This window comes from Lepisma saccharinum, chromosome 12 (genome assembly GCF_977018435.1).
Source record: "Lepisma saccharinum chromosome 12, izLepSacc3.1, whole genome shotgun sequence".
NCBI classification, from domain to species: domain Eukaryota; kingdom Metazoa; phylum Arthropoda; class Insecta; order Zygentoma; family Lepismatidae; genus Lepisma; species Lepisma saccharinum.
In genome coordinates, this window is record NC_139240.1 from 21,650,419 (window position 1) to 21,675,059 (window position 24,641).

At 37.5% G+C, this 24,641-nt stretch overlaps 1 protein-coding gene across 3 annotated transcripts in view; it reads right to left on the minus strand.

Moving 5' to 3' along the window:
- Spt5 (Transcription elongation factor subunit Spt5) overlaps nt 1-24,641 on the minus strand; it is a 110,775-nt gene that overhangs the window by 66,423 nt on the left and 19,711 nt on the right. For all 3 annotated transcript variants that reach the window (XM_083133169.1, XM_083133170.1, XM_083133168.1), the window contains 3 exons: nt 23,745-23,979; nt 22,113-22,203; nt 12,203-12,327 (listed from right to left, as the gene is read on the minus strand). In XM_083133169.1, coding sequence (XP_082989295.1) covers nt 12,203-12,327; nt 22,113-22,203; nt 23,745-23,979 — 451 coding nt within the window. The remainder of the gene's footprint in view (nt 1-12,202; nt 12,328-22,112; nt 22,204-23,744; nt 23,980-24,641) is intronic.

A 24,641-nucleotide genomic window follows, 5' to 3' on the forward strand; every position in this document is an offset into this window, starting at 1 on the left:
CGAACCATGTCGTGGAAGAACCTTTCCTTCTACAAGAGACAGGTTTTTCTTTCTACGATTGTCTCGAAGTTAACAAACATGTTGTGAAGTGAATGAATTTAAATGTAGCAGGATTTTCGAGTGAACATTACATTACGAGGAAAACGGTTGTACGAAGAGAAGTAACTGACGGTGAAGTTGTGTCCACATGCAATTCTGATTCTTCCCATTCAATTTTGACGAAACCAAGAACCCGAAGCACAAAGTAATTGGGATTGTGTGTTGCTGCTTAAAAAAAGGAACAGTGTTCGTAACATGCCCATAGGTTACGATGAAAGTTTTGCATTATGAAGAATTGGTCGTCGTTCTTTCAAGAGACCCATGTGACTATGAAGAACGATTGAATGCATCTAGAAAGTCCGTATGCTCGAAAATGGAAGTAAATGAACACGTTGGTTTTTTAATGACTTTTGTCATGTTCAACCTGTGAAGACGTCGCGAAGCCAATTTCCGAACGTGACTGCATTGGACCATATTTTTTCTTGAAGTCACGTCGAGCAACTGTGCCAAGAGAATGAAGGTGTCGATGGGAATAAATTAACAAGAAGGACATACATATTGCTGAGAATCCAGAGGCCGCAAATGCATTCTGAGAGTTGAAAGTATGGAGGCACGTAATGTGATTGATATTTTTTGGTGAAGTGGAAACATGAGCAGTGACTTACTTGTGAATAATTTGTACCTTACTATCAGTATAGTTTGTATAGTACGATTAAGAGTTTTTCTTGTATGTACGCATTGCTTGCATGATAGAATTATTTTCCTGTAGTTTACGGTTATTACAAGCATAAGAAAACAGTTTTTTCTTTGTGACGTTTCAGGAGAACACACGCTCCTTTCATCAGACATTTATTTTCATTTTGACTAAAGATACAGTTATAACAATGGTTAGTAATTTTTAAACAAAAAGAATCTGTTATATAATGGATGTTGTCAATGTTACATTGTTGTAATATAGCAACTTAACTGTGAAAAAAGCAGTCTATTTTATTTTTATTTTAGAATTTTTTAAATTATGAATCACAAATATCATCAGGTAATTCAAATTCATCATTGTTTTCACAAAGTCTCTTGATGTTTTCTGTTACATTAAATTTTAAAGATGGTGGCTTACTCCATTTGTGAAAAAGAAAACTCCACACTGGATCTATGTTACCATTTTCATTATTTAATTTATTCCAGTGTTCTTCTGCAATGAACGAGGCTTCCCAGACATTCAACTCTGTGTTTCCCGTTAATCTTTTTAAAACCCTTCTCTTTTTAATCAAATGCTTCTCTTCGATGATATGAGTTGACAAACCTGTTCTTGGGTTTAGATTTATAATGTCCAAATCATGTTCGTGCCATCTTATTGCCATTTTCCTTGCTGTTTGTCCCACATAATCTTTTGAACATGAACAACTTATATTATATATTCCTGTGGTTTCCACATCTGGTAGCGAGTTTCTCATTTTGAATTCATTAAATGTACATTCCAAACTTCTTGGTGCTTTAAAAACAATTTTGAAATTAAAACTTTTAAAAATTTTTGCAATTTTATGTGAGAATCCCTTGTGGAATGGAATGCACACAAATTTCTTTTCAACAGATTTTTCATCTTTGTCTGTATTTCTCTTTTCCTTTAGTTTTCTTGCAACTTGTTTTTTGATTTGGTTTATTCTGTTAGTGTGAAAGCCATTTTCTTTTGCTATATTAAAGAGCCTTTCTTCTTCATTTTTGATATCCTCATTATTAGAACATAGTCTTTGTGCTCTCAGGAAAAAATTTAAAAATATGTTATCCATTGTTATACGCGAATGTTCTGATTTGGCATGGATGTATTTTTCCCCCGCTAATTTTTTTCTATGGACTGATGTTTGAATTGTTGAGTCAGTTGTCTTAATTTGCAGATCAAGGAAAGAAATTACATTGTTATTCATGGGTTCGCAAGTGAATTTTATGCGACGATGTGATTCATTTAACGATTTAAATACGTCCATGATGGTGTTCTCATTTTTAGCAATAATTAGCACATCATCTACATATCTGATGTAGAGTTTGATATCCGCACCTATCGCATTAACAATTGGAGATTCTATGTAATGAAGGAAAATGCTGGAGATGATTCCGGATACTGGGTTTCCCATTGATAGACCATTATTTTGCTGATAGATTTTGCCATCAAATATAAAGTAATTGTAATTTGCACATACAGTAAACCATCGAACCATTTCCCATGATTCTACTGGGTTAACCTTCATCTCAATAAGCCATCTGTGTAATGCATCTGTGGCACCTTCTATTGGGACACTGGGATATAAATTTTCAACATCAAAACTTGCAATATGATACTCACTATTCCAAACAATATTTTTCAGTTTCTGTTTGACTTCATATGCATTTTTAACACTGAATGGTGTTTGTTGTTTAATTATAGCAAGTCTTTCAACTAAATATTTGGATAGTTTGTATGCAGGATGTGTGAAAGTTGCAATGATGGGTCGTATTGGAGTTCCCGGTTTGTGAGTTTTTGGTAGTCCAAAGGCAATCGGCAGGGTTGAATTTTTGACAATGAGTTTTTTCTTCATTTCTCTTGGTATCGTGATACTGCTTTCAATTACTTTCTTTACCTCATTTATTATTTTAGTTATAGGGTTTCGAGAGGTTTCTGTGAAATTGTTTAATTTGAAACATTCTTCCATTTTTTCTTTATAGTCCTTAATTCGGATAAGGACAGGTTTATTTTCCTTGTCCGATTTTATTAAGAAAATGTCGTTTTCTTTCAACCAGATCTTGAAACCATGAACTTTTTTTCCCAACCTTATATGCTCTTTCTCCCGTTCTGTGTATTTTGGACCTCTGTTAGTTCTTCTGTTGTATTCAAAACTTAAACGTTCATCAAGAGCATCATGTGTGAGACTTCGTAATTTTCTTTTTTCCTCCTCATCATCTAAGAAATTCAGTGCTTTCTCTATTGAAATCACGAAATCTTCCTTGTGTATATAAGCACTACCAACTGAAAATTTCATTCCGAATTGAAAAATTTCTATATACTCATCAGGTACCTCAATATCCGTAAGATTTATAAATAATCTGTTGTCAATGTTCTTAGTTTCTATTTTACCAGTGACATTAACTGCTTCCCTTCTTTCATTGTTGTTGTATATAACTTGTTCTTCTTGAATTAGCTGGTAGAATTTCCTATCAAGTCTCCTTTCTGAAAGCTTGCTGTAGTGTTCTACAACTTGTTCTGTAGCTCTGTTTACTTTATCCCATATGAGTGGGTGCAAAGAATTTGACAATGTTATGTGGAGATCATATGTCTTTCGAGAAAGGCTGTCCAATTCTGAGTACGAGTCCCTGATTAGGCGTCCTATCATTAACATTTGTAGCTTTCCTTTAAAATCACTGGTGTAGGTATTACGAGTTCGAACTTTCCACTTCAAAAAATTTGGCACTATATTGTTTAACTTGCATCTTCTCAAAAATCTGATTCTCTGAAGTGTCGTTTGAATCTTGATTTGATATTTCTGGAATGTACGTACCTCTCCCCCCGTAATAGATGAATAATAGTTTTTCTTGTATGTACGCATTGCTTGCATGATAGAATTATTTTCCTGTAGTTTACGGTTATTACAAGCATAAGAAAACAGTTTTTTCTTTGTGACGTTTCAGGAGAACACACGCTCCTTTCATCAGACATTTATTTTCATTTTGACTAAAGATACAGTTATAACAATGGTTAGTAATTTTTAAACAAAAAGAATCTGTTATAATAAAGGAAAAGAGAAATACAGACAAAGATGAAAAATCTGTTGAAAAGAAATTTGTGTGCATTCCATTCCACAAGGGATTCTCACATAAAATTGCAAAAATTTTTAAAAGTTTTAATTTCAAAATTGTTTTTAAAGCACCAAGAAGTTTGGAATGTACATTTAATGAATTCAAAATGAGAAACTCGCTACCAGATGTGGAAACCACAGGAATATATAATATAAGTTGTTCATGTTCAAAAGATTATGTGGGACAAACAGCAAGGAAAATGGCAATAAGATGGCACGAACATGATTTGGACATTATAAATCTAAACCCAAGAACAGGTTTGTCAACTCATATCATCGAAGAGAAGCATTTGATTAAAAAGAGAAGGGTTTTAAAAAGATTAACGGGAAACACAGAGTTGAATGTCTGGGAAGCCTCGTTCATTGCAGAAGAACACTGGAATAAATTAAATAATGAAAATGGTAACATAGATCCAGTGTGGAGTTTTCTTTTTCACAAATGGAGTAAGCCACCATCTTTAAAATTTAATGTAACAGAAAACATCAAGAGACTTTGTGAAAACAATGATGAATTTGAATTACCTGATGATATTTGTGATTCATAATTTAAAAAATTCTAAAATAAAAATAAAATAGACTGCTTTTTTCACAGTTAAGTTGCTATATTACAACAATGTAACATTGACAACATCCATTATATAACAGATTCTTTTTGTTTAAAAATTACTAACCATTGTTATAACTGTATCTTTAGTCAAAATGAAAATAAATGTCTGATGAAAGGAGCGTGTGTTCTCCTGAAACGTCACAAAGAAAAAACTGTTTTCTTATGCTTGTAATAACCGTAAACTACAGGAAAATAATAGTACGATTAAACAGTAAAGTCCTTGAATTATCCCCCCCCAACTTGTTTGAAAATACTTTTGCTAGACAATTTAAAATATTCATCGTCGAGATTAGGCAAAGGCAACAAATGGGGACGTTTATTGAAATTCGTATCTTCATATCATTTTTGGTATTGTGATCATCTCCATGATTTGATGAGAAGTAATATATTGTGAATGTAACACATATCTTCGACTCAATGTAAAAGCACCATTTTAGACTTAACGTTTTCGTAATTTGGTAACAAAGGCCACAACAATCACAAATAGTTATTTCATTTCGAAAATCATGTTAGGAACTACATTATTTAAAATTATTAAATTGTGTACTCGAGAAAAGACAGATGCGGCAGGCATGTATCCAGAGGGGGGGGGGGTTAAAGGGGCTCGAGCAACCCCCCCCCAAAAGTTATAGGTTTACACTACATAAAATGAGGTTTTTGGTTTCTTGTGGTGTGAAATAAAATAATGTGACAATAATTTAAGGAGAGAAATAATTATTGAGGCAAGACTGAGAATGTTCCGTAAACCCTGTTATTGATAATAGCACGTATCCAAGATGGGACACAGGGGGCTCGACCCTCTCCCCAGGAAATTTTTCAGTTTACGTTAGATAAAATTAGGTTTTTGGCTTCTTGAATAATGTGAAAATAATGTAAGGAGAGAAATAATTATCGAGGCTAGATGGAGCATGTTTTATACCCGTTATTGTTAATAGCACGTATCCAAGGTGGGGATGAGGTGGCTCGAAACCCCCCTCAGGAAATTTTTCAATTTATACTAGATAAAATTAGATTTTTGGCATCTTGAATAATGTGAAGATAATAAATTTATAAATCTGACAGAAATAATTATCCAAACAAGATGGAGAGTGTTCTATAACCTTATTATTGTCAATAGAACATTTCCAAGGTGGGAATCAGGAGGCTCGAGCCCCCTTTCAGGATTTTTTTCTGTTTACACTAGATAAAATTAGGATTTTGGCTTCTTGAATAATGTGATCATAATTTGGGAGAAATAATTATCGAGACAAGATGGAGAATGTTCTATAACCCTGTTTTTGTTAATAGCACATATCCAAGGTGGGGTTGAGGTGGCTCGAGCCTCCCTCCCCCCCAGGAAATTGTTTATTTAACACTAGATAAAATTAGGTTTTTGGCTTTTTGAATAATGTGACGATGATTTAAGGAGATAGACAATTATCGAGGCAAGATGGAGAATGTTCTATAACCCTGTTGTTGATAACATTGCACGTAAACTTTTCTTGCGCTTTCGGTGTTGTTGCAGCGCACTTGAGCACTATGTAGAGACTTGTCAGCATTTGGAAGCTACACAACAAAGGTAGCGCCACACGTAGGGCGATTCGTTGTAATTTCTAATCCCTGGAAGGCGGGAGAGGGTACGTTCTTGAATGAGAGAATGAGTCAACTACTGGCAATATTAACGAATCGTTTTATCTGTGGAACGTTCTAGAATATAATGAGGATATAAATACGCGGATTCAATTTTTCGGTTGATCTGTACAAAGAATCGGTTAATGAGATTTCAGAGGTTAGTGTGACAATTCATACAGTCGATTGGTGATCAGATCAGGCGTGCCCAGGATGACATTGACGACAGCAGAACTTCCGGGGCCTCAGTGTAGTGCTAGTTCGGTTCGAGGGCCGAAGAGATCAAGGCGCCTCTCTCTCTCTTTCTTTAAAGTGAATATTTCAGCAGTACCGGATATTGGAGTGGTTTATTAAAACAGAAATAAGCTGCATAGATCAACTGAAAATCAAAGTTTTGAGTGATGATTTAGTTTTGCCAGAACTAAATTTCGTATATGCAGTCCGAGAATTTCATGGTATAAAAAATACTTTTGTTTAAGCCTACTGGGTTCGAAATACATTCAAACACTTAACTTCCATAAAGAGACAGCAGAAAATTTTATGAATGTCGAGAAGAGAAAGCAAGATGTTGCATATGTAGACATTTTAGGTGGAAATTGCAGGCTCTACCAGGACCCAAATCAGGGCTCTACCAACTGAGCCACCTAGCCATCCTTGACTTCAACCGATTATTCATTAAAATGTCTACATAGTACATGTCCTGTGTATATCAAATCGTAAGGTGTTGCCTGTATAGTGAACAAGCACAGAATATATGGGAGAGACAAGAAAACTGAGGAGCATTCTCACCGGTTGAGGAGAATTTTTTTCTGTGGTCAACCAGAGCTACTACTTCGAGGTGACAATGACAGTGGCCTAATAAGGGAGATTTCACACCATGTCGCCTGAAGATTAGGTTTGTGCGGCATTTTGTGTCGCTACGGTGTGAAACGTTGCTGTTGATTGGCCCATTCCAATAGACATGTATCGCAAGTCCCTTCGGTCTGAAACCTGCTTAAGTCTTGAAAATCCAAGTCACAAGGATGGAAAATTAGGGCCTTGTTAAGGTTAGGTGTGAAAGCAGGCAGACGACAGCACCCTAAAGGATCATATCCAAACCTGCAGGAAGAACACATCTTACTTCAATCTCCAATACGGAATGATAAAAACTTCTGGCGAGTTGCTTTTAAAAAATGTGTCCGAGATAAAGAGAGGCATGCCCAGGATTTTCGGAAGGGAGAGAGGGGTTACGCATACTATTTTTGGTGGTCAGTCCTGATTTTGCCGTTGTTTTCCTGTCTTTGAAGTTCCTCTTTTTTTTTTTTTTTAAAAAAAAAGGATACTGGGTCAAATGGGGTTATGACCTCACCAACCCTCCCTTGGGACCGTCACTGGAGATAAATGAGTAAGCATTTGATCAAACTGGGAGACGAAACATTAGATGTGTTGGGAACGGAAGGGTTTTCACTGTGCATTAATTGTTTCGTGATCCACCTGTATTCGAGAAGACTTCCTTTGTTTCGTGCCGATATATGACAAGACAGCGGAAGCTGTGACAGTCATTTTTGAACACTTGTGAGTGCTAAGGCCTGAATCTGAATCGGCTTTTTATAAGAGCTGCAAACATGGGAGGACAAGACACGTTAGTGGTGTTCAGGCTCGAATCAGAGTGAAATATTCGAGAGCTGTCTGCGTCCAGTTCGCAGCACATAGTTTGAATCTCGTGTTGTCGAGTGGATTGTCCATCCCGTGCATGTGTAACAGCTTCGTAAAAACACTCAAAGACACCGTAGATGTTTTTATGCCTGATGAGAAGAAATGGACAAACACACATACCGAGATGGTTCCGGCACAAAATATTAATGCATGGAAACAGAGGAGTAGAGTGGTAAAAAATGTTCCGATTTCACGTTCTCATTAAAATGACAGCCTTATAGTGGCGACGATTTAAGGGATAGTTGCTCCCCATTTCTTATTTTCTTGCCTCAACATTATGGCCTCTTAATGTTAAGCCTTGTCTACCAAGAGAAAGTAAACTTTCCTTCCAACGCCCTCCGCACCCCCCCCCCCTTTCCATTTTGGAACCCAATTGCCACCACTGGTCTTGAACATACAATTGTGAGGTTCTTACTACATCCCTTAAAAAAATGGTGTTGAGCCCCCCCCCCCCCCGAAAGGAATTCCTGGATACGTGCCTGAGATGCGGAGCACTATTGGTAGGGGCATGCATATTTCGTTTTTGACGAAAAAACGAAATTTGAAAAAACACATTGTAGTGTTAATTTTTCATGTTTTTGAAAGGTGTGAGGTGCATTTTGTGACCATATTTTGTCACGAAATAATGCGAAATGAACTGCAAAAAGCGAAATTAACTCAAACACGAAATTCAGGGTTTATTCACCGACGCGAGACCTTCAGAGGTCTGAATTATCCTTAGAGTTATGCAATTCCCGGAAAATTGATTAATTCTGCTGTTAATATTGGAGAAGCAAAAATGGACTCCTTTACACAGAAATAAACTTAATGCTCTGATAACTACATAAATGTGCTATTAGAAGTGAAATGTTAATTCTGTGGAATAAGTGTAGTTTTTAAATCAAATTTAGGATTATTTTCACAATTTTAAAACCAATATGTCTTTTTATATACCACTTTTCATCCATTTTTTCACCGCTATAACACCGATATTTTATTTTATTTACCGCTTTTGAACCCGAAATTGACTCAGTTTTTGTACCGAAATTTTATCTTTTTATTTACCAAAAATATGTGCCTCTAACTATTGGTCAATGTATTTTGAATTGTTGAGCTTAAGAAAGCCAGAATAATGCTGGCTGATTCGGAAAACAAAAGATGCTGGTTCATCTGCTGTTTATGACTACTGTTGAATATTTATACTGTACTTGTTTTTTGGAAAATAACAGCCAATTACGACATTTTCCGGTTGTTATAATAAATATTGGCCAATGGTCGCAAATTGTAATTTGGAGTTCCATATTTAACTTGAATTGGTCTCATTATAGTTATAGATGTTATACAGTTAAATTTGGTCTCATTATAGTTATAGATGTTATACAGTTAAATTTGGTCTCATTATAGTTATAGATGTTATACAGTTAAATTATGTTCCACTGTGACATATTTTGTGTTTCTTCAAATGATTAATTGTAAAATATTAGGATATCAGAGGTATACAAAGTACAATCGAACCTGTAGTAAATTTCACAGTGGCAATTGTTGCGAATTGAATGTGTACTCATTTTGAGATATTCATGAATGCTGAGATCAATTGTTAACTTTATATCGTGCGACTACTCAGCCACAGCACATATTGTGGTCTTCGTCGACGATTGTAATTTGAGCCCTTTTGTTTAATCTATTGAATTGTGGTTCTCGCAAGAGACTGAGGTGAATCACGCGTCAAAAGCTTCTCCCTTGTGTCTTGTAACTATTGGGTTTTTCGGTTTTGGTCGCCGTTTTCATCCCACGGCCTCAGTCGCGACATCCCTATTTCTTTATTTTCGACTAGCCCACCTAATACGTTACAACTAGTACAAGTAAAAAAAAAAAAAGTCTCTAAACATGGGTCTGCAAATAGCCGTTTGTGAGATTTGGGAATGTACGAATGTATTGCTAGGATCCACCACTGACAGGTTTGTTGGTACCCATGGTTACTGTGTGATGCTCTCCTTGTATACTAGGTGTACAGCTAAATGTGCCAGTGCACCATCATGCACAAACCACATACTCTGACATTGCTGAACGAAGTATCCTCAAGAAGGCATAGAAGATCACGCAGCAATAACTAACTACACGAATGCGCCGAGGGTTTTGTGGAAGAATATCCAAGTCTTTCATCACAAGTCACAGTTCATTTCAATCAATACCCAGATGAAAGAAAATAATTGAAATTTATCATACAAGAAGATAGGTAGGTTAGTTTTTAGTTGTGTGATCCCAATTAGATGATCTCTTAGCACTCCTATCCACACATTCAAAGACACACAGCTGATGTCGTGACTCATGCATTGCATGTGGGTTTACATCACACACACATGGGTATTATGGAAATTAACAATATCATCATGAGTAAATGCTGCTTCATCTAGTTACGGTATTACTACGAGGGCTGAGTCGATACCACTTTCAACTGATACCGAAACTCTCGTTGATTCCCACAGATAACGATGCTTGAAAATTGCAATATTAAGAGTATTTGAAAATATCAATTAATGTCAGAGTGCAAATATTTCACTCTAATCATGTGCAGCAATATACCAAGAAATTTGATTTAAAATATTCAAGAATTGCATCAGAACATTAAAATTTACATTACCACAAAATTTAGTTTTGTTCATACAAATTTGGTGCAAAATAAAAAGAAATTTCGAATTTGGAAAATTTCTAGGATAATTAGACTACATAAAAATGTTGCTGAGCCCATAAAAGACTAAAATGCCGGAAAAGTATCAGCCGGTATCGCTAAATAAATTCCAACTGATACTTTCCGGTACCGATACCATCGGTATAATACAGAAAAATTGGTATTGAATCTACCCTAATTACTACAGATCCTAGTGAACAAGTGTGAAACAAGTGAAAGGAGAACAATGCACGATGAGCACAAATGCCTATTGTGACAATACATTCATACATTTCTAATTATCTTCAGGACTCATGTTTACATGACACTTATTTGCCTCAACTGGAGCATAACTTTCACCTTTATAGTTTGGACCATCACTTGTGAATTGCCCTGTACCAGATGTGCCGGTTAATAATTCTTAATTGATCCAAAAGGAAACAAGTGTATCTGGGGAGAACGGTAACAAATGCTTTATTCAAAGTATGCACCCTCGCTCGCTATACATTGTGCCCATCTGTCCGTCAAATTGTGGATGCCCGTCCAGAAAAATCGTTCACATTTTGAGGTGATCTGGTCAGCAAGCCATTGTTCGACATCTTCATAATTGTTGAAGTGTTGCTGGGAAAGTGACTGAGACATCGATGAAAACAAGTGGTAGTCCGAAGGGGCTAAGTCTGGTGAGTATGGTGGGTGGGGCAAGAATTCCCAGCTAAGTGCAGAAATGGTGTCTCTGATGCCTTTCGCTGTGTGTGATAAGGCGTTGTTGTGCTGCAAAATCACTTTCAAGTGTCTTCTTGCCCAATCTGGCAGCTTTTCGATCAATGCATGGTTCAAACTGATGAGTTGTTGATGGTAGAAAACGGCATTCACTGTGTCACCTGGTTTCAGAAGCTCATGGTACACCACACCCCTCTGACCCCACCAAATGCACAGCATTTTCTTCCTTCCGTCGATGTTGAAGGTTGTCCTGGGTCAACCCATGACTTTTTGCATTTAGGGTTCTCGAAGTAGATCCATTTTTCGTCCCCAGTTACTATCCAATGCAAGAAAGACTTTCTTTCATGCCGAGAAAGGAACACTTCACACACCGTTTTTCGCTTTTCCATTTGTCTGTCGTTCAGATGATGTGGGGCCCATTTTCCTGCCTTCTGGATCTTACCCATGGCATGAAGACAATCAGATATCGTTTGGCGACCAACATTTAACTTCTCTGCCAGTTATTGTTGCGTTTGCGTATCGTCTTCGTCCAACAGTGCTTGCAATTTGGCATCTTGGAATTTTTCCAGCTGGCCCGGGCAATCTTTGTCTTTCAAGTCGAAATCACCACTTCTGAATCGTCGAAACCAACGCACACACGCATCTTGCGTCAGGACATTGTCACCGTACGTTTCCACAAGGATACAATGGCTTTCACTCGCGTTTCTCTTTTGAATGAACAAGAAAAGCAGGACGTGCCGCATATGCTCCTTATTTGGTTTGAAGGTCAACATGTTTCCCACACAAACCCAATATCATGATCACTCGCACTTGGTTGCACATCCACGGCATTTTGGCAGGTACTGTCCTGGCAACACACTGACGTAACAGTTGAGACTGTGCACCAACCCTTGCTTCCAGAACCATCCAGCGACGAAATTAAGAATTATTAACCAGCACACCTGGTATTTACATTTTAGTGCATATCTCAAGCATTACTAGAGCATGGACGGTTGCATAATTTCAGAATTTTACATTATATTAATCGAACCATCAATTACTTATGCTAACTTGTCTAATACTCACTGTCTGCGTTGTCCTCAATGCACCTCTTGGCCTCGTGTAATCAATACGAGGCAACAGCTTCAAGTGGACTTGATTCTGCGCCAAGTCTACGTAGTCCACCTGGGCAATGTCATCCTTGTATAAACCTTGGAGAAACAAAATAAATTATTAAAGTTAAAGCGGGGAAAAATCAATACTGTATTTTACTAGGGATGAACCGATATGAATTTAGGCTAATACAGATAAAGTACCGACATTAAATATGCCAATACTGATAACCGATATTCTACCAACCTGATATAAAATTCCAAGTGATTCATTGACCTCCTTAATAAATGTATGTTATCTGATGAACCAAGCCTTTGCAATGCAAAATAAACTGCATTTTCTAGATATTTATTTCTTAAGAAAAGTATCAGAATGGAGATCATGTGTTTATATTCATAAAAATTATAACAAAATGGCACAATATTGTAAGATATTTACAGATATATCGGATCAGTTAAATTATCGATAATTTTACCGATACAGTGAGGTGGATATATCAACCGATACTGAAAGAGTACTGATTAATCTGTCCAATACCTAAGTTTTATTAAATTATGGTACTTACCGGTTTTGTTCTCACTTTGTGCAAAGAATGATTAGAATTAATATGCACAGAAAACATAATATGTACTTATATTATTTTTCCAGTGCAAGCCTCAGCTGCTGAATGGGTCACAGGTGGTGGATAGTGAAACCTCCCTCAGATATGAGGGGAAGCTGCGAATAAGGGAAAACCCAAATAAGCAGTCTCGGACAGAGGCAGCAAAGATATCAAGGTGTGGAGGGTGTCCAGTGGCATGGACATACTCAGCAAATACCACACATACCCATCGACGACCTTGTGTCATGGCAAGTAAACACTGCCATAAAAGTGTTTGCCCCCACTGCCTTGTGGGCCTGGAGGGATCCAGAAAGGCTAAGGGAGTTGGAACCCTGAGAGAAGACAAGGGTGTGCCTGAGAACCAACAGGTGGCAGCCCCACCACCCAGGTGTAGGCTGTGACAGGCACGATTAAAGAAAGAAGCAAGCCGGACTGGAAATTGGAGACTACATGGGCTACGAATAGGGACATTGAATATTGGAACACTGACAGGAAGGACTGAAGAAATTGTGGATCTAATGGAGAGAAGAGGAATCAACATCTTTGGAATGAACAAAACAAAATGGAAAGGAAGAAATGAAAATGAGGAAAGATATAAACTGTACTGGGCAGGCACTGAAGAGGGCAGGAGAAGTGGAGTTGGATTAGTAGTCAGAACAGGTGGAATAAGTGAGGAAGTAGAAAGGGTAAATGACAGAATAATAAAACTAAAAATGAATGTAAGAGGGAAAGTAATATAAATAATTCAAGTGTATGCCCACACAAACAGGATGTACAAGGGAGGAGAAAGAAGAATTTGAAGACGACTTGGAAGAACATGTAGGAAAGGAATGGCAAATTGTGATGGGTGATTTTAATGCACAAGTGGGAAGAGACAGGAAAGGGTATATGGAAATACTTGGAGCAGATGGATGGGGACAGAGGAATGAGGAGGGAAGGAGGTTACTGGACTTTTGTAAAAGAGATGGATTGTTAGTAGGTAATAGCTGGTTTAAGAAGAAATATGACAGCCATAAAATTACAAGGTACAGTTGGAATAATGAACAAAAGTCTGAAATAGATTATATATTGGTAAACAAGGAAGTAAAGATAATGAACAACATTAAAGTAATACCCAGTGAGAACTTAGACAGTGACCACAGGCTACTAGTAGGAGATGTGAGGAGATGGAAAATAAAAGATAGACGGGAGGAACAAGAGAGAAGGATAAGAGTGTGGAAATTGAAGGATAAAATGATAAAAGAGAAATATCAAGAAATACTGTGTGAACAAAAGTGCCAAGGGATGAACAAGAAGGAGTAGAAACAGAATGGATAAGATTTAAAACAGAATTAGTCGAGGCAGCCGAAAAGGTATGTGGAAGGACAAGCAAGAAAAGAAAGAAGAAAGAAACACCATGGTGGAATGAAAGAACTAGAGAGGTAGTGAAAAACAAAAATGGTTTAAAGTTAAATCACAAAATGCACAAAAAGAGTACATGGACAAGAAGAAAGTGGATGGAAGAATGGGCCAAAATGTTAGAAGAAGATGTAGATGGGAACAAGAAAGTATTGCATGGAGTAGTGAGAGAGAGAGGAAAAGAAAAAGAAAACAGGAAAGAAAAATGAATCTCACATGGAAAGAAGTGGAGGAAGCTCTGAAGAGAGGTAGAACACCTGGAGTACATGAGATGCCAGTGGAAATGATACTAGGAGCAGGAGTGATTGGTGGTCAGTGGATACAGTGTGTTGAAAACAGTGTGGCAAGAGAGAGAAGTGCCAAGAGATTGGACACAGGAACTAATAGTTCCAATATTCAAGAAGGGTGATAGAAAGAAATGTAAAAACTACAGAGGAATAACACTTATGTGCCATTCAGCAAAGGTGTATGAGAAAATATTAGAGAAAAAAATAAGGGAAGTAACAAGAGCTGAACATGAGAGAGATGAACAGTATGGATTTAGAAGAGGCAGATCAACAGTAGACCTGATATTCACCATAGGCAAATACAGGAAAGGAAGTATGGAAGAGTATGGAAATGATTTGATTATGGCATTCCTAGATATAGAAAAGGCATAAGACAGCATGGACAGAACAAAGATTTGGAAGGCTCCAAGAGAGAAAGTAGTCTAGGAAGAGATAGTGTGTAGAATGCAGAGCACATACAAGGCCAACCAGAGCTGTGTGAAGACACCAGTGGAAAGAACGGAGTGGTGCAGTATAAGTAATGGACTAAAACAAGGAAGTGCTCTTTCCCCACTGCTCTTCATAATTACAAAGGATGCAATTAACGAAGGGGTGGGGAAGAAGATAGGAGAGGAAGAGATGAAGGCCCTGTTGTTCAGTAATGACTTAGTAATAAGGGGAAACAGGTAACAAGAAATACAGACACAGCTTGATAGTTGGAATGAGGAAATCAGAAGAGCAGGAATGAAATTCAGTGCAGAAAAGAGCGAGGTGCTAATAACAACAAGAAACAGAGCCAGAAATGAACCAAGAATAAAGATGGACATGGAAGAGATTAGGGTTGTAGATAGCTTCAAATAACTAGGAAGCATAATTGAGAGAAGTGTAAGAATAAATTAGGTAAACAGAAGAGAACAAATGGGTGGTGGACTATACCAAAGCATTCGAATATTAATATAGAACAGGGATGTACCTATGAAATGCAAGAAGCTTATATACAGCGTGTCCAGCACCAACACTACCAATAAGAAAGTTTTATAACTAAGCAACAAACAAGTTTATTGACATGCGGATTTTTTTAAAAGACAGAGAAACTCAACAAGTTTTATTATAGTGGCAGTGGCAACAATGCAAGTCCTTTGAAAGCGATAACGTGCCTGTTCATTTCTTAGCCTGTTGCGTATTCACTCGGTCGGAATTTTCTCATGCGTTTGTTTTGTGTGGAAATGGTGTTTACAGTGCAGCAAAAAGTCGAATGCTGCTATTGGTTAGCAGAATTTAAGTTTCCGAAAACTGCCCAGAGCATGTTTCGACAAAAGTACCAGCAGGCGTACCATGCCCTGTTCGATTAAGAAATATTGACCCTGGCAGACCTTGTCAGCTCCTGCTCAGAAATGTGTAGAATAAGCTTTCTACAGGAAATGGTAAGAACACTGGAATTTGGCAAGAGGTGACGAGAGGCCAAGCGAGGGTTTAAATAGGTGTGCATGAGAGCGACACGAGGTCTTTTAATCTGGAATCATCGGAGAAGCAGGAGCTACTGGTCTTATTTCTAAACCGAACAGGGTAAGCTAGTCTACACCCATTCTGCCATTTGCATTGCTCTCTTCAGTCTAGAAACGAATCATGAGTCTATTTTAATGAATAGTTAGATATTTGTACCTGCCCGTTCAGGGCTGTCTCTACCATCAACAAGTACTAATCGGGAGGGGCAAGTTACATCCCTATTTAAGATCCCCGCGTTCAGAGGAACGCTACGTAGTGGAGTTGCGGAATTTTTTCATTTATTTCACTCTGAAATAAATGAAAATTGAAATTTGTTAAATAGTGACATGTCAGAATTGTTTTTTCTCCGCGAATCTTTATTTTTGGGGAAAGCTGCATAGCACGCAGTTTTAATGTTAATGATGGTTAATGTGGATAATCAGCTTTAATTCAGTCCTTACCCACCACACCCACCCAATAGGCTAATCACCCGCTGCATTAAAGCACATTACAATGCGGAGGAAACGAAAATAGAATGTTTCCTTTGGTAGCCACGGGCAATAAGGCAACAGCTCTGCGCTCTTGCTTCGTCGCGGTTTTCCGCGTCGGTGCGATGTGGCATAAGGTACGTCCGTCATTCCGCGCGCCGGAAGGTTCGATGTCGGACATTCGAGTGTCATATTCTGCCCAGAATTTGGCCAGCCCGGGCATGTCTACTGACGAGCCCTTGTCATTCCGCTCCTAGTAACGCCGTGGTTCGCTCGAACCCGGTACCTTCGGTCAGGCCCTGATGGCTATGACAGAACTACCACCTGGGAAATTTTCATCAATTCCCAGGATTTTATCTAAATTTTGAAAGTGGCACTTGATTTTGATGACCCTTGTTTTTGCAGTAGTCTCTTGAACAATTTGGTTTTTTTTTAACGTAAATTTGGTGCGTAACTTATGATATTTCGGCTATAAACGATACGACTCAATCACACCATGGTGTGTGTACTTAGTGGGTCACAGCAGAGAGTATTGCTGAAGTTAATTGTGTTTTTAATTAATTAAAGTCCTTTAAAGTTTCAATTTCATATATATTTTTAAAACAGACCGTAACTTGTTAATGATCCGAAAAGTAACGCCGTTTGTGTTTATGTGTTTTAAGTTAAACTGTTAAAGATTATCGCAAGGAGGATCACGTATATTGTTTTGAAATGCACAAGGATCAGTGGTCGACTCACTCGTAATTTAAAATGACTGAAATCTCCTCGCCCCAAAGATGGGAGGCTTGGTACTAATAATTGTAGTGCAAATTGATAAGGAGATAGTCGAGAGAATACACGAGTCAGTCGCAGAGCATTTTTATTTTTACCTTGTTTAAGGAATATTTTTTTTACTAAAGTAAAGTTAATATGTGAAAAAACGAAACGCTAATTATATTTCTAGGAATAGAGGAGCAATTATATGTCCGCTACTATACGCTGGCGTAAGTAGTAAGAGTGACGCTACCATTCGGTTAGAGTATAACCCGCTCGTTGATTCAATGTTCTAGCTAAGGATTAATAATAGGTGTTTTTAGTTGTACGAGCAGAAATACCGGTAGTGAAATATAAAAGAGTGCGCAAGTGTTTATATATATGTTTTAAGGAATAGAGGAGCAATGATGTCAGCTACTCAAGGTAGTAAGTGTGATGCTCCCTTCCATTAGTTTTAAGGTTACGTCTTCCCCTACGAATTAATTGTGTACACAGAGGTACCCGTAGCAAGAGGAATGACACTGTCATTGTAGCGCAATGACATAAGAATGACTTAGTCTGCATGACTTTTAGTTTGTTAAAACACCATAGTTAGGCGTAAGCCAACTTGTAATGAAAAGTAGAACGAGACGTAAGCGGTATTCAAGGCGTGGAGTATTTCACATATTAACGAGATTTTTTTGTTATTATCCATATATTTATTGTCTCCTTCAGCTATTTATTAAAGGATAGCTTAATATTCCTCCTTTTGCGTTTCTAGCTTTGAATTTTAAATACCTTAAATTTCATGTGTATTTATATTATGATATTTATATTTCAAGTTACGGCATTCCTTAATGTTTAAATAAACACTCTTCAGCATTATTCAACAGATTTCGTGTGGTTATTTAATCGCATCGCAAATCACTAAATAGCGATAAAAGTTAAAAAGGTTGTTTAAATTAAGGCAAAACTGGTTGTCATTTTTTTCATTAAATAACGATGAAGTATTGCGAATAGTATAATCAATCAAGCCCTCCCCTTAGGTATAATCACGTTTACATTCCGTCAGCTTACGATAGGTTTAAACACGCAAGTTTAATCTCTGCACCGAAAGCACGATTCATTCGTTGTTTTCCTTTTGTTCCTTCGAACTCAGGATATGTGCAGTCGCAAGACTCAAGTCCAGGATTTTCCTCCCATGTAAGTCGCCAGATTTCCGTGCGGAAATTTTCACATTCGAGTTAGCGGAAGAAACATATCTTATTTCAGTCTCGGAGAGAGAGAATTTGATGACACCTTTCTTTGTTGTAGATTACACTCAGGTGGCGTCGACACTGAAATTCCTAGCCTCCCAACGAGGTGAGAATCAGAGTCTCTTCAAGGGTGCTTATTTATGCGTTTTTCTCGTTCCTTCAGAATTTTCAAAAGTTTCCCGAATGAAATTTAATTACTTCTTACAGATTAATTTCATGTTAATCTTTGTAAAGTAGGTAATAGTGAGTAATTGTGCTTATATTTTAATCTCCCACACGTCATAGACTTTAGTTGAAGTAATATCATACGAAATCCTATAATTTTCTCCCGGCGTCATGATGTTCATTTACGGTTCCGTTTCAATTTTTTTTCCTAAGGCGACCATAAAAAGTAGTTTTGTTTACCTTATTAGGCTAAAAACTCAAAAGAGTGGATTTAGATGCCTACAGTTGTCATGGGTCAAGTGTAATCTCTTACGCGACGAGCATTTATGCTAAGTGACGAAGAAAATCCACGACGGGTTATAGCATTATTATTATTCCTCTTTTCTGTTTAACGCAATGCCTTATGTATTTTTTTTCCCTTTATTCTCAGAACCGTAAATTTACTTCACAGATAGCCAAGAAATGTTTTCTAAATCAATAACCCAGTTTAGTTTCAGTTTTGAATTTACTGTTATCCTATTACTACTTTGGAACTTCATTTTAACTGTTTATTTATGCTATACGTCAGGCGTATGAAAGCGCAAACCAACCTTGACTAGTGAGCGTTAACAGTGCGTCACTATGTCGCCTTGATTTATTCATCCATTTTTATGTATTTTTCGTAATTAATGATCTTAACGTCATTGGAGCCATGTCATTTACTCTTTTATTATATCTTAGTGATCCCGAATTTACTTGTGCCTAGGTCCGTTTTAACAGTTGTGACGTTACCAAATTTTGGGGTAATTATTTTTTTTCGTCAGTTCCTCATTTTTACAATGCTTTGACACTTCTGACATGATATTAATGGATTTCGTCGGGTTATTTTTCTGATACCAGGGGATATATTTTATACCATCTACATATTACTTTTATGTATTTATCAATATTTAATTCTAGATATTTTCGTTTATTTCACTGTATATTGATCATGTCCCAACACAGGGCATTTAGTGATATATCATAACTTTAGTTTTATATTGCACATTATTTTATATTTTGGGAGAAGTCAGGGGCTATATATATACTTTAGTCAATATATACATATATTACTTTTGATGAAGTCATATTTTCATGTTAATGGTGTTCCAGTGTTAAGGCGTCAAATGACATTTTCCGCCTTTTATTTTATTTAGCCTTCATTCAAACTTTGTTTTATACTTTATATCACTTATTGGGCAGTTTATTTTATTTTACTTTACTTATTTTTACTCATGATTTTCACTTGCCTATAAAAGACGATTACTTTACACATTTTTTATATATTTTTAATATTGAATGACTGAGAGCAATGTAGTTTTTCCCATGTCCAACCTGTTTCCTCCCCTGTTCGGGAATTCCACGAGTTCAAGTAATTTCGAAAGTAGTCCAGCGATTTTTTTGAGGCCGGAAGAAGAACGCATTCCTGAAGGCTTTGGAGCTCACCAGCCTCCTTTGGTTTTCAGCGGTGTATGTCACGTAGCAGCACCGAAAATCCTATTCCAAGTAACATCCCAGGATCGGAACAGCGTCAGAAACATCAGAAGAAATGTCATCTTACAGAGCAAACCCCCCCCCCCCCACGACTCTAACCCCCTTAAGAAGAAGCATGAACATCGTCCCCTTTTGCTCTGTAAGGCCAGGCAGTGTACTTCACCACATATTGGAACTTTCCAGGTACAGTCAACGACCCAAATGTGTTGAGACCCACCCCTGTGGATCAGCAACCTGCCAGGCCACCTGTGAACAGTTTCATCCTACCAGTGGCCATATTTACTGTTCCCCTTCTTGGAGTGTTCGCAGCACGGTACACCTTCCGTTTTCACATGCAACCAGCGTACGAAATGTGTCGCCATTCGATGTGTGCCGGAAATATGCAATGGCGTCTGCTGTGAACTTTCGGGGGCCTATCATAAATACCCCCAGTGTTCGCCATTGAACTACACAGGAACCACCAGAAAGATATTCAGTAACAACCTGGCATAGAACTCTCCTTGAAATTGGATCACTGTTAAAGAAAAAATCGTGTGGAAAGGTGTCCCTGATTGATGTCGATAGAATTCACTAAACATTCCAGCGAAGCCCCACCAAGTCCATTCACTGTGCAAGTAGGGAACTTGGTATGCCTGGATCAACTGTTAATGATGTTGTCCAAAAAGACTGCGTCTTCATGCCTATAAGATACAGTTGGTTCAGAAGTTGAAGCCTAATGACTTACCTACCAGATACACTTTCGCTGCCAGTATCCTAACCAAGATTGATAGTGACAATGAATTTCTTCATTGTATGGTGTTCTCCGATGAGTGCACATTTCACGTATCTGGTGGGGTGAACCGACATAACTGTCGCATATGGGGGTCCGAGAATCAAATATCGTGAGAGAAGTTGAACGAGTCAGTCAGAAAATCAATGTCTGGTGTGATCTCACAGTGCAAGAGGTCATCGGTCCATTCTTTTTTATTGAACGAACAATCAATGGAGATGTTTATTTGGACATGCTTGATAATTTTACCTTACCTCAGATACCGGAAGGATATATGATCCAACAAGATTGTGGTGTTATGCCACTCATGTGAAATCCTCAAAGGTCGTTGGTTGGATGTGGTGGTCCCATCACATGGCCTTCTAGATCCCCAGATCTTACCCCTTTGGACTTCTTCCTTTCGGGCTGCATAAAGGACAAGGACAATGTGTACAGAACCCCAGTACTGGATGTGGAAGATTTGCGTCGGAGGATTGTCAGTGCTGCTAGAAAACACCTGGCAGGAGAGAGAATTTTGTTTGGACGAAAAAAAACCTCATGTCAATAAACCTGTTTGTTGCTTAGTTATACAAGTTTCTTATTGGTAGTGTCGGTGCTGGTGCTGGACACCCTGTATAACACATACTATGTGCCAATAATTATGTACGGAGCAGAGACTTGGACAATGACAAAGAAAGACAAAAGAAAAATGCAGGCAGTGGAGATGAAATTTTTAAGGAGTATATTGGTGAAGACTAGAAGGGATAGAATAACGAATGAGGAGACCCGACAGACAGTGGGGGTGGTGAAGCTTCAGCACGGGGTAGATCAGGCACAGATGAGATGGTTCGGACACATGAAGAAGATGGATGCAGAAAGACTACCAGTAAGAGCTTACAATGCACAAGGAGTGGGAATAAGGTCAAGGGGGAGACCAAGATGTCGGTGGTAAGAGCAGATAGCGGAGTGTTAGGAGAAGAGGACAAGATTGGAACACCATGGAAAGAGAGGAGAGGAGTGGTGGAAAACCAGAAAAAATGGAGAGGCTTGACTTCTAAACCAACCCAGCCAGAAGCAGGAAACTGCAAAAGATGATGATTATTTTTCCCATTTCACTGTTTAAGGTTCATTTCCAAGTACTTCTTCAGGAAATTCCATAGAATACTACATTTTTAACACAAGAGATAATGCTAGAAATTAAAATGACTTTCCATTTTGTATAATGTACATACCACGCTTCAAACGAACCCACTGTCCTGGTTTCAACCCCACTTGCTCTTTCACCACACGAAGGACATCTGTCATTTCTTTGATGGGCACCATCTACAAAAACAAATATTTCACATCAATTAATTTCCACAGCTACTAAAAACATGATAAAGTTTAAATATAATTACAGGTTTTCAAACACAAAGGATATTTTTTATGGTTATTTTTGACAATATCTGTATCCTTTCTCAGATAGACATTTGAAAAGCAACACATGACTGCTTCCTTCATCCTTCAATGTACAATTACAGAGGGTTGTGGATTGTCTCTTTAGAATGATTATCTTTACCAAGAAATTATGAATACCTTTAAATGATCATCATATTTTCATATTTTGGAAGCAAAAATTTACATAATAGAAATTAGTAGTAATTCTGGTTGCAACGTAAGTAAACTACAACATTTTCAGAATAATAATGTAGTTTCCTGAACTCACTCTGACCATATAGGCTAGCATGCACCCAAATCAGTACCCTCACATATGAGTTTTCATGACAATTTGCATCATCTTATGTTTTTGTTCATAGATACATCTGTGTGATATGCTGTTGTACAAATAAATATAAAAAGTACCTTACATTCTTCGGTGATTGTTTTTTTGTATGGAATTTAGGGGTAATGGCCCTTCTGAAAATATATTCCCTCCACTCTGTTTTTTCACATGTTTATATCTGCTGCCATAACTGCATACACTTGCATGTTGCATGACAAGCGAACGTACTGAAATGCAGTGGTCAGAAGTAGCATGCCACTTGTTGCAGCAGTACTATAGCTACAAAATTTGTAGCTGTAGCGGTGCTACATTTTTTAAAACTAGCAACAAGAGTAGAAAAAACTAGTAATAACAAATCAGAGATGGTAATACTGCTTTCAAAATATCTCAAATCATGGATATCATGTATGATAATAAATAATGGAACCTATTACCTAAGTATAACTCTTGAAGGCTTCTTTTGAATATTCATACAGTTGTATAATTTTGCATGCAAAAGAATGAAGTAATAAGTAGCATACAGGAGTAGCTGCAGCTAAGCTACTTTTAATATGTAACCTTCTGATCACTGCTGAAATGTATTGAAGAACATTAGAGAACAATGTAAATTGTACATGAAACAGAATGGGCCTGACATTTACCACAGAGGTAACAAAATTGATTGCGAACAAAAAACAACGTGGAAAAGTGGTTTGCAAGTGGATTAGAATCACCTACATTTCTGTTTATAAAACCAAACAGATTTCTTTAGATAAATACAAGTGTAACAGGTAAATATTGTTTTACTGATTAAATTAAAGGAGCATTATGAATATTTATAGAGATTGTTACATTTGCTCCATGTGGGATGGGGTGGAGGGGGGGGGGTTGATAGGCCCACCGTGTGACTTTTCCTCCGATGTACATTAGCTTTATAATTTTATTAACATAAAAGTAATACAACAACATTGGGAAAACCTTATGGAAGAATGTAATTTATTTTCAGTTTTTATAAAAATATTCATACTTTTAAAATTGAATATCCTTGGGTAAGCTAGGGTTAACTTACAGGTAACATGTGAATGTATGCACAGGTGATGAAATAAAATCTAAAATCTCTAACCTGCTGAGCCCACTGGCCCATCCTGAGGTTTCCTACATTCTGAATAGCCTGCTTCACATGCGTCTGTTTATAAGACTCAATATAGATGTAGCCCTTGACGCCCTCCGGGGCCACAACCGACTTGATTTGCAGGGGCTCGTTGGAGAACTGGTACGCTATGAACTTCCTCATGATCAGCAGCACTGTGCTCTTCTCCTCTCCTATCCTGCATTTCACCATCCACAAGTTGGGATCCCTGGGGTGAACAATTAACAAAACGGTAAGTACTATAATATGGTATTCTGGAGATATTAAAGTTGGGTAACCTTCATGTTTTCTTCCCTGGATTTTACATTTCTAGATAGTTGCCACGTTGATGAAAGTGAATCAGAATTTCAAAGGACTTATTTCTCAGTCCAAAAATTGGTTTACAATCTTTCATTGCATAATTTTCCCATCGTCGTGTCAGATAAGGAAACTAATGATAGCAGTACAGAATCTTCGAACACAGAAGATTACATTTTGTTAAGTCCGTAACAGTGTAGTAAATTTTCTTGAGGGTAATATTTCAACTATAATGCAAAAATCAATAACAACTAATGTGATAACCTTTGATCAGACTGGAAAAATGTTTGCTAAATTGTTACAATGTGCGTCAGTTTGGACTGTATTCAATTTTAACGTATACAGTGAAATATCGATTTTATGTTTTTCTGGGGACCAAGTTGAAAGAACTTACAATGCGGAAAAATTTTATAGCACTTTCCTCTATTGGGACCATGAGAATTGAATGTATAATTCGAAAAAATTAAAACTGGAGATCCACTGTATTCACAAGTATTCGATGTAATCTTAAAGCAAAGCCAGTTCAGTAGCTAATGAATGATATTTAAATTACAGGTAATATGGAGGGGGAAA